This window comes from Anabrus simplex, chromosome 5, assembly GCF_040414725.1.
Source record: "Anabrus simplex isolate iqAnaSimp1 chromosome 5, ASM4041472v1, whole genome shotgun sequence".
NCBI classification, from domain to species: Eukaryota; Metazoa; Arthropoda; class Insecta; order Orthoptera; family Tettigoniidae; genus Anabrus; species Anabrus simplex.
In genome coordinates, this window is record NC_090269.1 from 25,955,418 (window position 1) to 25,968,977 (window position 13,560).

At 36.7% G+C, this 13,560-nt stretch overlaps 1 protein-coding gene across 1 annotated transcript in view; it reads left to right on the forward strand.

The window, feature by feature from the left end:
• The window catches only part of LOC136873685 (importin-4), a 218,501-nt gene extending 213,103 nt beyond the window's left edge, over window positions 1-5,398 (forward strand). The window contains exon 19 of the mRNA XM_067146801.2: window positions 4,225-5,398. Coding sequence (XP_067002902.2) covers window positions 4,225-4,349 — 125 coding nt within the window. The 3' untranslated portion in view covers window positions 4,350-5,398. The remainder of the gene's footprint in view (window positions 1-4,224) is intronic.
• Window positions 5,399-13,560: the final 8,162 nt, after the last annotated feature.

Sequence of the window (13,560 nt, forward strand, 5' to 3'; positions counted from 1 at the left end):
GCAGTTCTTAGAGGGACGAATGTTTTTGGAGATATTTGGAAGTTTGTGAAAAATATATTAACTACATCAAAAATGATATTTTGTGCATTACTGATATTTTGTATATTGAAAATCCACAGCCTGTTTCCAGACATTCGACCATGTCAGGAATGGATTGAATGAAGCCTCCATCTAGTAGCGAGGATAGGAATTGTGCCAGCTACCGAAGCCTGTTGCACTCTTCTGAGGCAATGAGTAATGATTGACAGATGAAATGATAGTAGAGAGTGTTGCAGGAATGAAAGATGACAGGGAAAACTGGAGTACCTGGAGAAAAACCTGTCCCGCCTCCACTTTGTCCAGCACAAATCTCGCATGGAGTGACCGGGATTTGAATCACAGAACCCAGCGGTGAGAGGCCGGCGCGCTGCCGCCTGAACCACGGAGGCTCTCATATTTTGCATATTACTGTGCTATATTTTTGTTAAAATAATCATTCTTGGTTAATTCAATTTTTTGAAAATTCAATTGTTTTCTGATTCTCCTTGGAGTTTGCATTAAAAAGAGTCCACTGTATTTGCCAGATAGTGATACTCGGCTACTCAGCATTGATGGACTTAGCAGTAAAAGTAAAAATTTGTGAATATCTCTTGTTATCATAGCCCATGCAGTTAAAAAAGAAAAAAATTGTAGGAAACATAAATGATTGGAAATAATAAATTCTATAAATTTAGCAGAGTGCAATTTTTAGATGGGACAAATGTTTTTGGAGATATTTGGAAGTTTGTGAAAAATATATTAACTTTGCACAGCTGTTAGTATGCACATTGAGTAATAACAGAGAAATTTGAAATGTCTTGATTTGGAACCCTTAATATTGCTACTGTATGCTAATCAGATGTATATAAATCCTAGTGCATACCCTGCCTATCCCTGAATGTAGACACAAAGTTTCAAGAAATGATGTTTACCAATTTTCCCATGTCATAACCAACAAACAGGCGGACAGGCAGGCAAAAATGAATTCAACTTACTGTCAACTGTTTGAATGCTGTTAACAGCCACTTCTGCAATGTGCACACGACCAGATGTGTCAGTAGAGTCCCTAAAACATTGCCTGTTTTGTTAGTAACTGTAAGGCATATTGTATGTTCATTGTGAGTATTTGACCAACCATCAACACACACTTTGATTTTTCAGAATAAGGGAACAAGTTCTCTTCTCCTTTTCATAAGTAATTTCTGGTAAAGATTCACTAATTTCCTTTCTGTTTGGAGGGGGTGTAGCCTCAGCAAAGTTGTTGTGTAAGTCGTACAAATTGAGGATGTTCAACACTTTGAAAACCAGTATTTGTTATAACCACATATGAGTTTAATGATGGAGCTTTTTCTTCTCACCCTGAAAGTGTTCTGATTTAATTTAATTTCTCTCATTAGAAAAGGATGCTGCAGTACTGGTTGTGGGAATGGCAAAAGCATAAGTGCAATAAGTGCATATACTGGTATAGGGCTGGGTATGGCTGTTGAAGTTGTGGTTGAAGTATCTGAAAAAACTAGAAAAAAATTCGAGATACCATATTTCCTGGATGGATTAGCGGTGGTGTTTTTATTATTCGTTCTTACAACTGAACCAGAAGGCACGTGCACACTGTGCACGTTTCCTATTACATCCCCCTTCCTTAAAATTAACTCACCTCCAAGCCTGCCCCTAAACCACCTAATTCCCATCATCCGTCAGCAGAAGTCGCCAGACTCCCTAGAAATTAACCAGAGAGATGTGATGCTGGTGCTTGTCGGGATCAGTACAGGATAACAATGGCATTCTGTTTTTAAATATAGGTTGTTAATGTATACAGTTTTCTAGTTTACTAGCTGGTGTACCCATGCTTCGCTACATAATTCTACATTGTATACAGAATTCTAGATGAAGTCGTGTACATGTTGTGAATAAGATTTTATTAAATTGTATAATAACACATGTATTGAAAAATTACATTTTAGGTGTTTCCCCTAAATTACTATTTCATACACCGTGGATAAAGTTGTCTATAGCCTAGACCATATTACTTTATTCCCCGACTTTACATACCGATTTTCATTTAATTATGTTCACCCATTTTCTCGCGGCTCGGCATTGATATGGAATTGGCAACAAAAATCAAAATTCATGAAAATGTATGGCATAAATGATCAGAAATTTAATTCTATAGAACTCTAGTTATGTAGCGTTTATCGATAGGACCACAAAAAGCATTAATATTCAGCATGAACAAAATTATTTATACCCTAGATTGTAGTGCCTAATTTCCAGACTTTCCAAATCGATTTTCATTCAATTCTCTTCAGCCATTTTCTTGTGATGTGTGTAGATACAGAAAGACAGGCGAAATGACAGAAAATTAAGAAGTGCATCTCCTTGTTACTGTGGACATGAACGATATGTAAATACCATTCTTTTTAAATTCTGAGCATTGTACAGACAAAACTCTTATTGCAAGAGAGAAGATATGGGAATGCCTGAGAAAAAGGAATGTGCCAGAGGGACTGATGAGGAAAGTTCAAATGCTGTATGAGAACTGTACCAGCTGTGTGCGATTGGGTGACGGACATTCATCCTGGTTCAAGACCGAAAGTGGAGTACAGCAAGGCAGTGCACTATCCCCATTATTGTTTATCACCATCATGGATGACATAATGAAGAACATAAAGAAAACCTCTGGTGAACTAAATGCAGTTGCCTTCGCTGATGATGTCATGATCTGGGGAGAAACTGAGGAACAAGTACATTTGAGACTCAATGAGTGGAAGGTTAAGTTCCAGGAGTTCAATCTCAAGATAAGTGAACCCAAAATGGTAGTGATGGGAATAAACAGAGAGGGATGACCAGCGAACATCATGCTAGGAAACCATCCACTAGAAAGTGTAGAAAGCTTTACATACCTCGGCAGTATAATATCTCGAGATACACTAGCCACAAAGGAGGTGGCAAATAAAGTGCAGAAGAGCTCTCACTTTTACCAGCAAGTACAAACACTCCTCTGGGATCCCAAAGTAACAACAAAATCAAAGCTGGTGATGTTCAATCAGTACTTCATTCCAATCTTAACCTATGGTATTGAAACCTACACCCTCACTAAGAAAGACTCATCAAAGTTGCAGGCATCCAGGATGAAGTTCTTTAGGTCCACAATTCAAAAAAACAAACTGGACGTTAAGGAATGATGTGGTTTAGAAAGGAAGCTGGGATTGAGACATCATTGTTAGATAGGGTCCCGATGTCCAGACTGAGGTGGTTTGGGCATGTAAAAAGGATGGAGCCAAGGACAGCATATGTTAACTTGGAGAGACATGTGGCAGGGAAACGGATGGTGGGAAGACCAAGAACCCACTGGATGGACATCGTAAAGATGGACATTGCAGATCGGGGAAGGACACTGGAGGACGTCATTAACAACAGATCGTATCTCAATGAGACAGAATGGAAGAGGCTCGGCAACAGTACCCAGGAAACTGGAACTGTAAAATGATGATGATACAGATTATTGAATACATTACTGGGAATTATATAAGCAGCCTTTTATATAATTATATTTTTGTGTATTCATGAACAAAACAGGAAAATTCATTTAATATCTTGCCTTCATCATCTTCACTGTCTTCAACTTCCATGTACGCAAATTTTGCTGAATGATTTTCCATTGTGATGACTTGGTCCTCTACTTCATAACCACATTTCTTGCATTTGGTCCTTGCACCTAAACAATATCATATTTTCTACCAGTCATATTGAATTGTTGAGCTTTGAATGGGAATTCACATTAATTAGAGGATTACTGATTTCAAAAGGGTTGCCATGGAATAGGAATTCCCATTTGCTGGAGGATTTCCTAAGGCGTGGTTAATTAATCATTAGGTTAATATGAACAGATTATTGAATGATACAATTGGGTTTATTTTAATAAGCCCGCTCGGTTTAAACCATGGTTATCCCCTTGAGACCTCTGAATGGGTGTTACATTAAACCTTCTCTTGAAGATCTATTGATTTTTGAACAATTTTTACAGTTTTTCATGTACAATAATATGAAGTTCTGGTTGTAAATATTCAAAGATGGCTTTGGATGTTAGATTCCTATTGTTAAGAAATAGTAAATGTTAAAATAAAATTAATTATGAGATGAAGGCATAAGTGGAGTATTACTGATTTTGATTATGATTGCTGTATTTGTGTATTCATTTTCTTGCAGATACCCTTGAACTAGTACAGAATTTTGTGAAGTTGGTACAGCGAGATTTCCCTAAAGAAGTTTCGGAGGTTGTGGCTGCACTTCCTCCAGAAGTGGCTGCTGCCATCCAGCAAATGTTCTCCTAGCTACATGTATTTGGTTGCTGTCATGCTTGTTGAGGCAGTCACATATAAGACAACACAGTTGTGTATCTGTTGCTTACCAGTATAATGCTGTTTATTTATGCCTAACACCATGGCATATGCCATGGAATGCAAAACAAGACTGGGGGGGTAAACTGGTGGTACAGTGTGTAATTCTACCATGACAAGCAGCTGGAATAATAACATATTGGTATTTAGAGCTTTAAGAATCGGAAGTTGCAGCTAACGAAATTCAGTTCCTTCCCTCAGCATTTACATGTGCTGTTTAATTTATAACTGTGGACAGCTAAGAGTGTTGAGACATTCATCCAGGTGCTTACGTGTTGGTTCGTGTTCTTGTTAATATGTATTATTGTTTTATTTAGTGTAAAGATAGAGATTTATGAGTGATGGGAAGCTGATTTGTGGAGAATATATTTTTAATTAGATGATCTGGTAAGAAAATGTGTGCATTAAGATCTTGATCCGATGGGCAGAAGAGAAAGGGTAATGACAAAACAGAATTTGAGGCCCTTTTCAAGTATCCTACCCAAATTGAAGGTTATTTAATAGCCATATATTTCAGTGATAAAGTAAATGGTCTAACTTATTCTTAATAGATGCATATTTTGTACATCGTCTGAACATTTTTGTGAGAGAAATGGACATTGCTCATGATTCCGATAGGTCAATTGTTGAGGAGTTATCCTTAGAGACTGCTCAATGAATTGGTAGTCTTGAGCCATCAATTCAGCATAAATTAATAGTTATAGGAACAATTGTGACATTGAATTTATAATACAACTGAAAATACAAACATTCATCGATTGGTCTTGCGTCTATTGTAATTTATGTCTTGTGCCTTTATTATCATCATCATCATCATCATCATCATCACAGTCATCATTTCTTCCTCTCTTTGATGTATGAAAGTCAAATACTTTATTTACTTTGTTAAACATTTTTGTAATCTTTATCTATTTTATAGTTTGAGTGTAGGGGAGTTCCTATTGTTAAGTAATAATATTGTTAAAATAAATTATCAACATGGAGTTGCATGAGTTTCTCAAAATATCTTGATTTAGTTATCGAGACCTCCAAGATATTGACAAGGCTGTGTGTGAGGAGTTCTGTTTTTCTACTCCAGGTATATTATTATACTTACAGGTTTAATAACCACACTGTTGATTTTGACAAAAATAGAAAGGAAATAATCTATGAAAAGGCTGCACGTAGTTTCGTGCATAATTTCTATTCAAAGGATGATGGAAGTCGATTTTTAACCCAAATGCACCTGTAAGCGGATTGGTACTCACTCTGTCTTACGGGGGAAATATCTGTAAACGTACTGGTCCGCACCTGTAACCCTATTAGTGTAGTGGAAAAGCGGTGGAGAAAGGACGAAAAATAACAATTGAATTGAATGTGAATTGATTTTATTGACCATGATTTACATGCCACTGAGGCTGAAAAGCCCCTTTATGTAGCATCTTCTTATAATACAATACAGGTTTATGAACACACTAACTACATTTTTATAATATTAAAGTATTAAACTAAACATGAAACTTAAAAAAAAATGAAAATACAGATACCAAATCCAGTAAGATTAAAACATACATTTTTTATAATAAGTAAGAAAGTAAATCATTAAGCTCATATGTTACTTTAGACTACATGGATCTAAAGAATATAAAGCTAAAGCAGAGAAACAATTTTCTTCGAAATATACATATTTCTGATTGTTAGACACAAGAATGCCTGATCTCAGCCTCTTGCGTACTCCTCCAGAAAGATAGATGTTAAGGACTGCTTTAGTTTGGTACAGTTAGTGTTATTTGCGAAACACTGAAGATTAAAGACGTTAAAGATACATGATGAAGTGCAAACAAAGGATTTGTTAAATTTAGTGGTACGATGAAGGGGAATTTGAAGGGTGGCTTTTGTAAACCTATTATCTCTGTTATGTACCAACTCCATAGGTTTAAATGCATTGTAAAGGTAGGATGGTGTCTTCAGTTTGAGAATTTTGTGTGTAGCAACAGCTACTGAGATTTTCCGACGTTCATGGAGTTTCAACCATTGTAGCTGTATGTAATAGGTAGGGTGTTATGTGTTTATCACGCCTGGCATTTGTAACGTAACGAAAACATGCGTTTTGTACCCTGTGTAGTTTTATGTTCAAAGTTTCAGATAAGTCGTCGTATACGACTGGACCATAGTCAATTATTGGAAATATAAGACTTTGAACAAGTAGTTTTTGCATGAAAGGTGGTGTACATGTCACGTTACATTTCAAAATATGCATGGATGACACAACTTTTCGGATCACATTTGACGTATGATCAGACCAGGATAAGGTTCTGTTGAAAATTAGATCTAGATTGTTAACGGTGTCACTATAATGAATATCTGTCTCTAGAATTTTTATTGCTGGGAGGGATTTGAGGTCAACAGTTTTCAGGAGTTTTGTGTAACCTATGCAAATAAGTTGGGTCTTAGCCACATTTAATTGGAGGTTATGATTTGTGCTCCATTCGATCAATCGAGAGATGTCGTGGTTAAGATGCGTTATACAAGAATATGCGTTAGTGGGACAAAAGTGGAAGTAAGCTTGTAAGTCATCAGCATACATGTGAAAGGTACTGCTTTTAAAGACTTCAGATATGTCATTAATATAAATAGAAAAACATAAAGGACCGAGGACTGATCCTTGTGGTACGCCACAGTTTACTGATTCCCAGCTAGAGGATCGACCGTCAATGAACGTGATTCTCTATGATCTATTTGACAGATATGATTCAAACCACGACGAGCACTCTGGGAGAAGCCAATGGCTGAGAGCTTACTCGATCTAATGTGGCTCCTATTTGTCTTCTTTTCTTCTTCTTCCTCCTCTTCTTTCCTTCTTATTCTTCTTCTTTAGGAAAAGCGGTGGAGAAAGAAAGAAAGAAATAGAGCAGTTGCTGAGGGCTTACTCGATCAAATGTGGCTTCTTTTTTTCTTCATTTCTCGTCTTCTTCTTCTGCATTAGGAAAAGCTGTGGAAAAAGAAAAAGAAAAAAAGATAACAGTTGCTAAGGGTTTACTTGATCATATATGGGTTAAGTTATTCATTTTCTTTCCTTCTTATTTTCTTCCTCTTCTTTCCTTCTTTAGGAAAATCAGTGGAGAAAGAAAGAAAGAATGAAAGAATGAAAGAAAGAAAGGAAGAAAGAAAAAAAAGATTTGTTGAAGGCTAACTTTATCATATATGGCTTTTCTTCTCATTATTACAATACCTTATTCATTGCAGATAAGGCAATGTCAGACTTGTTCGTGGCATTTCAGAACAGTCCTGCTGAAGGCATTTTGACTCCAGTCTATAACACCAACGCTGCGCACTAGAAAGTTGGTGGATTCCTATCATTGTCAGTGATCATGTCAGCTGCGTGCATATGGGTTAACATTATGCAAAAAATACAGTACTTTTTCAAGCATCGATACCTCTGTCACTTCATGTCTATGCAATATTAGTTATACCAGTAACACTGTCGTGCGATGGTTTCATTGCCGCCATCCTGTATTGCTTTTTAGGATGACTTCTGCATCCTGAATCAGGATCCGATGTTAATTTTTCCCCATCACATCACATTTCCTCAAAAATCCTACATTACGTTTATTTCATCACATGCACTAATGCACTTCTTACATTGTTAGGAAGAGTGTTGCTTCAATTTAGATTTCCTTATTCTTTTATTAATATATTTTATTAATTCGACGTTCTCCAGCCATCTCTTAGTCCTGTATTATCACGCTCAGTTGTAGAGCCGGCAACTATGTACAACATAGCCGGCAACGCGCGGTTTTGACTGACTGGCGTCATTGTCTCATTGTGCTTCGTGCGTGACAGTCTGAGTTGTGTTTTGCTTGCTAGTGAAAAGAGATTTTTGTCTTCATAAGTGTTCTATATGTCTGAGACGTACTGTGCTAATATTTTTATTGAACTTACATCTATCATGCCACAACATTGCTGCAAGAACAATCCAGATACATTCTGCTTCGTGCCGATGAGACAGCGGCGCAATATAACCGAGTTCGTGAGAAAGGCCTACTATGCCTACTTTGGCTTGAAACTTGGAGACCAAGACAAGCCGTAGACACCATATAACGCTTGTAGAACCTGTATATGGCAGTTACGGCAATGGGTGAACAGTAAGCGAACTGCGCTGCCATTTGGTAGTCCAATGGTGTGGCGAGAACCCCCAGACCACAGTACTCACTGCTACTTCTGTTCTATGAATATGAAGGGATTTAACAGCAGCAACAAAGGTAACATTGTGTATCTAAGCAATATTTGATCTGCAATTTTACCCGTTCCCTCCGTTTGTTCCATTAAATATGCACACTGCTCATTCCAATCAGTGCCTCAGAGTAGGGATTGAATAGCTTGAATGCTATGATGAACCAGTGTGTTACGTACCAGCAGTATCAGAAAATTTATGAACCAGAGGAATGGCATGCTAAAGAAAAATGTTCTCTAACTCCCCAGCTACTTACCGTCAATATTCTGGCTGGCTGTTACACTCGGTAGGACCGGGCGAGTTGGCCATGTGGTTAGGGGCACACAGCCGTGAGCTTGCATCTGGGAGATACTGTTGGCAGCCGTGAAGATGATATTCCATGGTTTCCCATTCTTACACCAGGCAAATGCTGGGGCTGTATCTTAATTAAGGCAAAGGCCGCTTCCTTCACACTCCTAGCCCTTTCCTACCCCATCGACGCTACAAGATTTATCTCTGTTGGTGCGACGTAAAGCAAATTTTTTAAAAATACTCTATATGCAGCAGTAATCCTATCGTAAATGAAGGGCAACAGAAGACGCAAAGCACATCACAATAAACATTGGTCAATGTAATGTTATTGTTGATCAATTTTATGGGGTTTCTATATTGTAGGCCTTCACATGTAGTTTTCTTTCAACTCTGTGATATTAAGGCATCTTATAAAATTATTTATGGCGTAGACTGTAGTTCCCTATTCTCAGACTTCACATATCGATTTTCATTAAATTCTTTTTACCCATTCTCTCATGACTCGGTGCTGATATGGACTTAGTAACAAAAATCCAAAGTCATGAATATCTCTGCCATCATAGCCGGTACGGTAACAATGTATGAGATATAAATGATCGGAAATTTAACACTATATAACTTTAGTTATGTAGTATTTATGGATATGACCTATAATAACAAATATTTGAGAATGAAATTTTAGGCCTTCCCCTAAACTACCATTTCACTCAGCGTGATTAAAATTATTTATGGCCTAAATTATAGCGACTTATTCCTAGACTTTGCCTACTGATTTTCATTAAGATACTGTAATTAATAATATAAATATTTGAGAAATAAATTTTTGGCCTTCCCCTAAACTACCATTTCACTCAACGTGAATAAAATTATTTATGGCCTAAATTGTAGTGACTTATTCCTCGACTGCATACCGATTTTCATTAAATTCTCTACAGCCGTTTTCTCGTGATGCGTGTACATACAGGCAGACAGACAGACAGAAATTATGGAAAATTAAAAAGTGCATTTCCTTATTACTCTGAACATGACTGATACAGAAATACTGAAATTCTGAGCAATGTACAGACAAAACTCTTATTTTATATATATAGATGATTAGTGGGTGACTGATATTAAGCTCACCCTAGTGTGCACACGCAGATGGATCGTTAAGTCTGTACGGATGGCGCAGCGAACGAGTCCCATGCTCATCCGCGCGTGAGCATAAGGCAGTGAGACATTGACAGTGTATATCAACGTGGGTAGATATAAGAATGTGACAGAGTGTTAAAAAGGGGCAATTGTGTTTGGCCGTGCCCATGCCAGTACGGTGTGTGAAGTTGCTGGATTTGTTGGTGTTTCGTAGTGGACTGTTCCAACGCGTCTACAAGTAGTGGTGTACAACACATAGCCACGAAACACAACATCAGAATTGTGGTCGGGAAAAAAAAATCCTTACTGAGAAGGACCAGAAACGCGTTTCATGGCTTGTGAATCAAAATTGCTTCCAAACCAGACAGGAATTGCTGCAGTTAGTGAATGAAGGTCCATCCCAACCTGTTAGTGAGAGAACATTGCAACGGGAAACTGCATGATGCAATGAATTTCGGAGTCGGTCACCTCGCAAGAGGCCATTGCTCACACAGGCACATAAATCTGTGCGTCTTCAATGAGCTAGAAATCATCGAACATGGGCGGTAGCTGATTGGTGGAACGTAATGTGGTCTGACGAATCACATTTATGCCTCTTCTCCAATGATGCACGTCATTGAGTGCACTGGAGGCCAAATGAAGCATTTCAATCTGTATGTGTGCAAGGTCATGTTCAAGCTGGAGATGGGTCTGTGATTTTTTGGAGGTGTTATTCGTATTGTGGATTGGGTCTGCTCACAGAGGTGACCCCTAACATGAATCAACATGTTTATTTAAACATTCTGGATGATCAGGTGTTGCCTTTCAGTCAACATGTGCATGATGAGTATGCTATTGATGACCTGATTTTTCAAGTTGTCAGCAGCAAAGTTCATCGGGCTGGACACGTATGCGACTGGTTTTATGAATACCCTCACCCTATTATATCTCGATTGGCCTGCAAAATCACCTGACTTAAAACCTATTGAAAATCTGTGAGATATGTTGGAACAGCAGGTAAAACGCCAGATGCTTGTTGCCCTGCTGGAGGCATGTTGTGCACTGCTCCTCACCAACTGAATTCTACAACTACCTAAGAGCTCAATACGGAACAAAAATGCAATTTATAGCTTGTCATAAGAGCTCAAAATTAAGACTATTATTTCATAGGATGATTCCACCTATTTTAACTGCATAATAAACAGCAAGGAAACTTACATTAATAGAACACAACAACCTATCTCCAGAAGCCAATGTTTACCAATTTAGAAGGGTGAACAACACCAATTTAATCCATTTTGGCTTCAGGACAGCCCTGCTAGCACTAAATGTAACGTACCTTATCACCATATTCGACTACAAGGATTTATATTCAACAAGTTTGCACTTTGCCGCCATAAGCATTGCACAAGATATGAAGTGTTTCATTAGTAACATACCAGGACCTTTCAAAAGCAGTTTTATCATGAAGAAGATATAGAACTCAAACGCTTATAAGGGATCTATAGTCATGACAATCAAATTTTGTTGATTTTAACCTGTTAATAATGTTTTTTACTATGTTTTTTTAACTACATTCTTAGATTAAGTGATGTTCAGTGATTTGTATATGTTATTTTATCTTATGTTCTCAAGCAGCTGAGGATTATAGATTGTAGATCAAAACCAGTCCTGCAGATGGTGTATTTTAAATGTAAATACATTGTACTTGTAATGAGTAGTATTGATTAGATGGAATTATCCTCATTATATAATTGTGAGATTCATCAATACGAACATGAAAATAATAAACTATAGTGTATAAACTTATTAAAAACTATTTAAAATGGTATTATGGTTAAATCTACCCTGTCAATACACTTTCTGTTAATGAAGCTATTTATTCATTGAACATATTTTGAGAATAATAAACATTCTCTTCATCAATATTTTCAAATCTTATCTTTAGTGTCTTGCACAGAAAATAATAACTTTGATTTGAGTTTATATGAAAAAATGACAGATGAAAATCCATTATATAAATCAGCATTTTATCATTTAGGGAAGAAAAGAAAAGAAAAAAGAAGAAAAAATACAAGATTTGAAGATCTTGAGTTCATTTAAGAAGTGATTCTTATGTAACATCATCTTAATATTGAATATTTTGTCATAGTAGTTTCCTAATGTACCATTAATAATTGTTTATTCCTTGATATTATAAATTGTGATGTGATAGTTCTTTAAATTTCGGCTAAACAAATTAAAATTGTTTATTGTTCTTATTCTTTGATGTTGTAATTAAGTTAGACTTTGATGATCGTTGATGAAGAGGTTGTTTATTGTTCCCAAAACATATTCAGTGAATAAATAGTTTCATTAACCCTTCAAGCAGGTATTAAAAGTTGGCCAAGTTTTACCCTACGGCAGTAATAAATTTTAGAAAATACCACAATTTTACATGCTGTCACAAACATTGCTATAACTTCTAAACGACTTATCTGATTTTGTTCAAAGAAGTGGATACGCAGTTCATACCATGCATATGCTGTATCTACATACAAAAAGGTGGCATGCAAAGTAAAAAAAAAAAAAAAAAAAAAAAACCTAATTACTTTCTTGTTGGAATCAATTTGAATCAACAGGTTTCCATGACCACTGGGGTGAGCATTCATTTATATTACTATCATTATGTACATCACACGTAATTTCGTGCTGTGCATAGTCACCATCACTAACACTTTCATTATCACTCAGATTATTCTCATCACTACTTTCACCTAATATGCGTTCGAGAGCTGTATTAGATAAATACAGACCATGTGAGGATGCCGCTGTGTTGTTTAAATCGATCAATGTTGATGAAACAAATTCTTTTTATGCCAACACAATGCCGCATTACAGTAGAAGATATTCCCCTGCATAGAATGATACCCTGTGCTGCGAGCCATGCTAAAAGTTCACGTTGACAACCAACAAATGGCACGCAGATGTACATCTAAAACATCGCTAGCCTAGTCCGTACAGGTATTCGTCAAACTGCTCCTGGCTTATGTTTTGTAGGTCTATACATGTACATGTCGAACTGGCTTGAGTGGTTAACAGAAAGTGCACTGACAACGCAGATTTAACGATATACTATTTTAAATATTTTTTAATTTTACTCACTCAGGCGAGAAATATAATTTAACCATAATACTATTTTAAATAGTTTTTAATGTTACTCACTCAGGCAAGAAATATAATTTATGTTTATGGCTTTTTAAAGAAGCTTTCAAATACAAAATTGCATGAGAACACACAGTTTTCTCAAAGCCTTTAGCTGGCAGCTCAGACTTGCAGTATGAGTGTACATACAGTGTCCAATATTCTTCTGAGGGCAGAAAGAATGTTGAAATATGGAATAAGGCTGTGTTTAAATCACAGGAGAAACATCACAGAGTTCACAAATGTGCAACAAATTGAACGACTTTGAAAAGTATATTTTACGCCAAATAATATTTGACTTCTACGATAATGGATAATTTCCAACGGCTAAGTAATTGGTGTACTTAA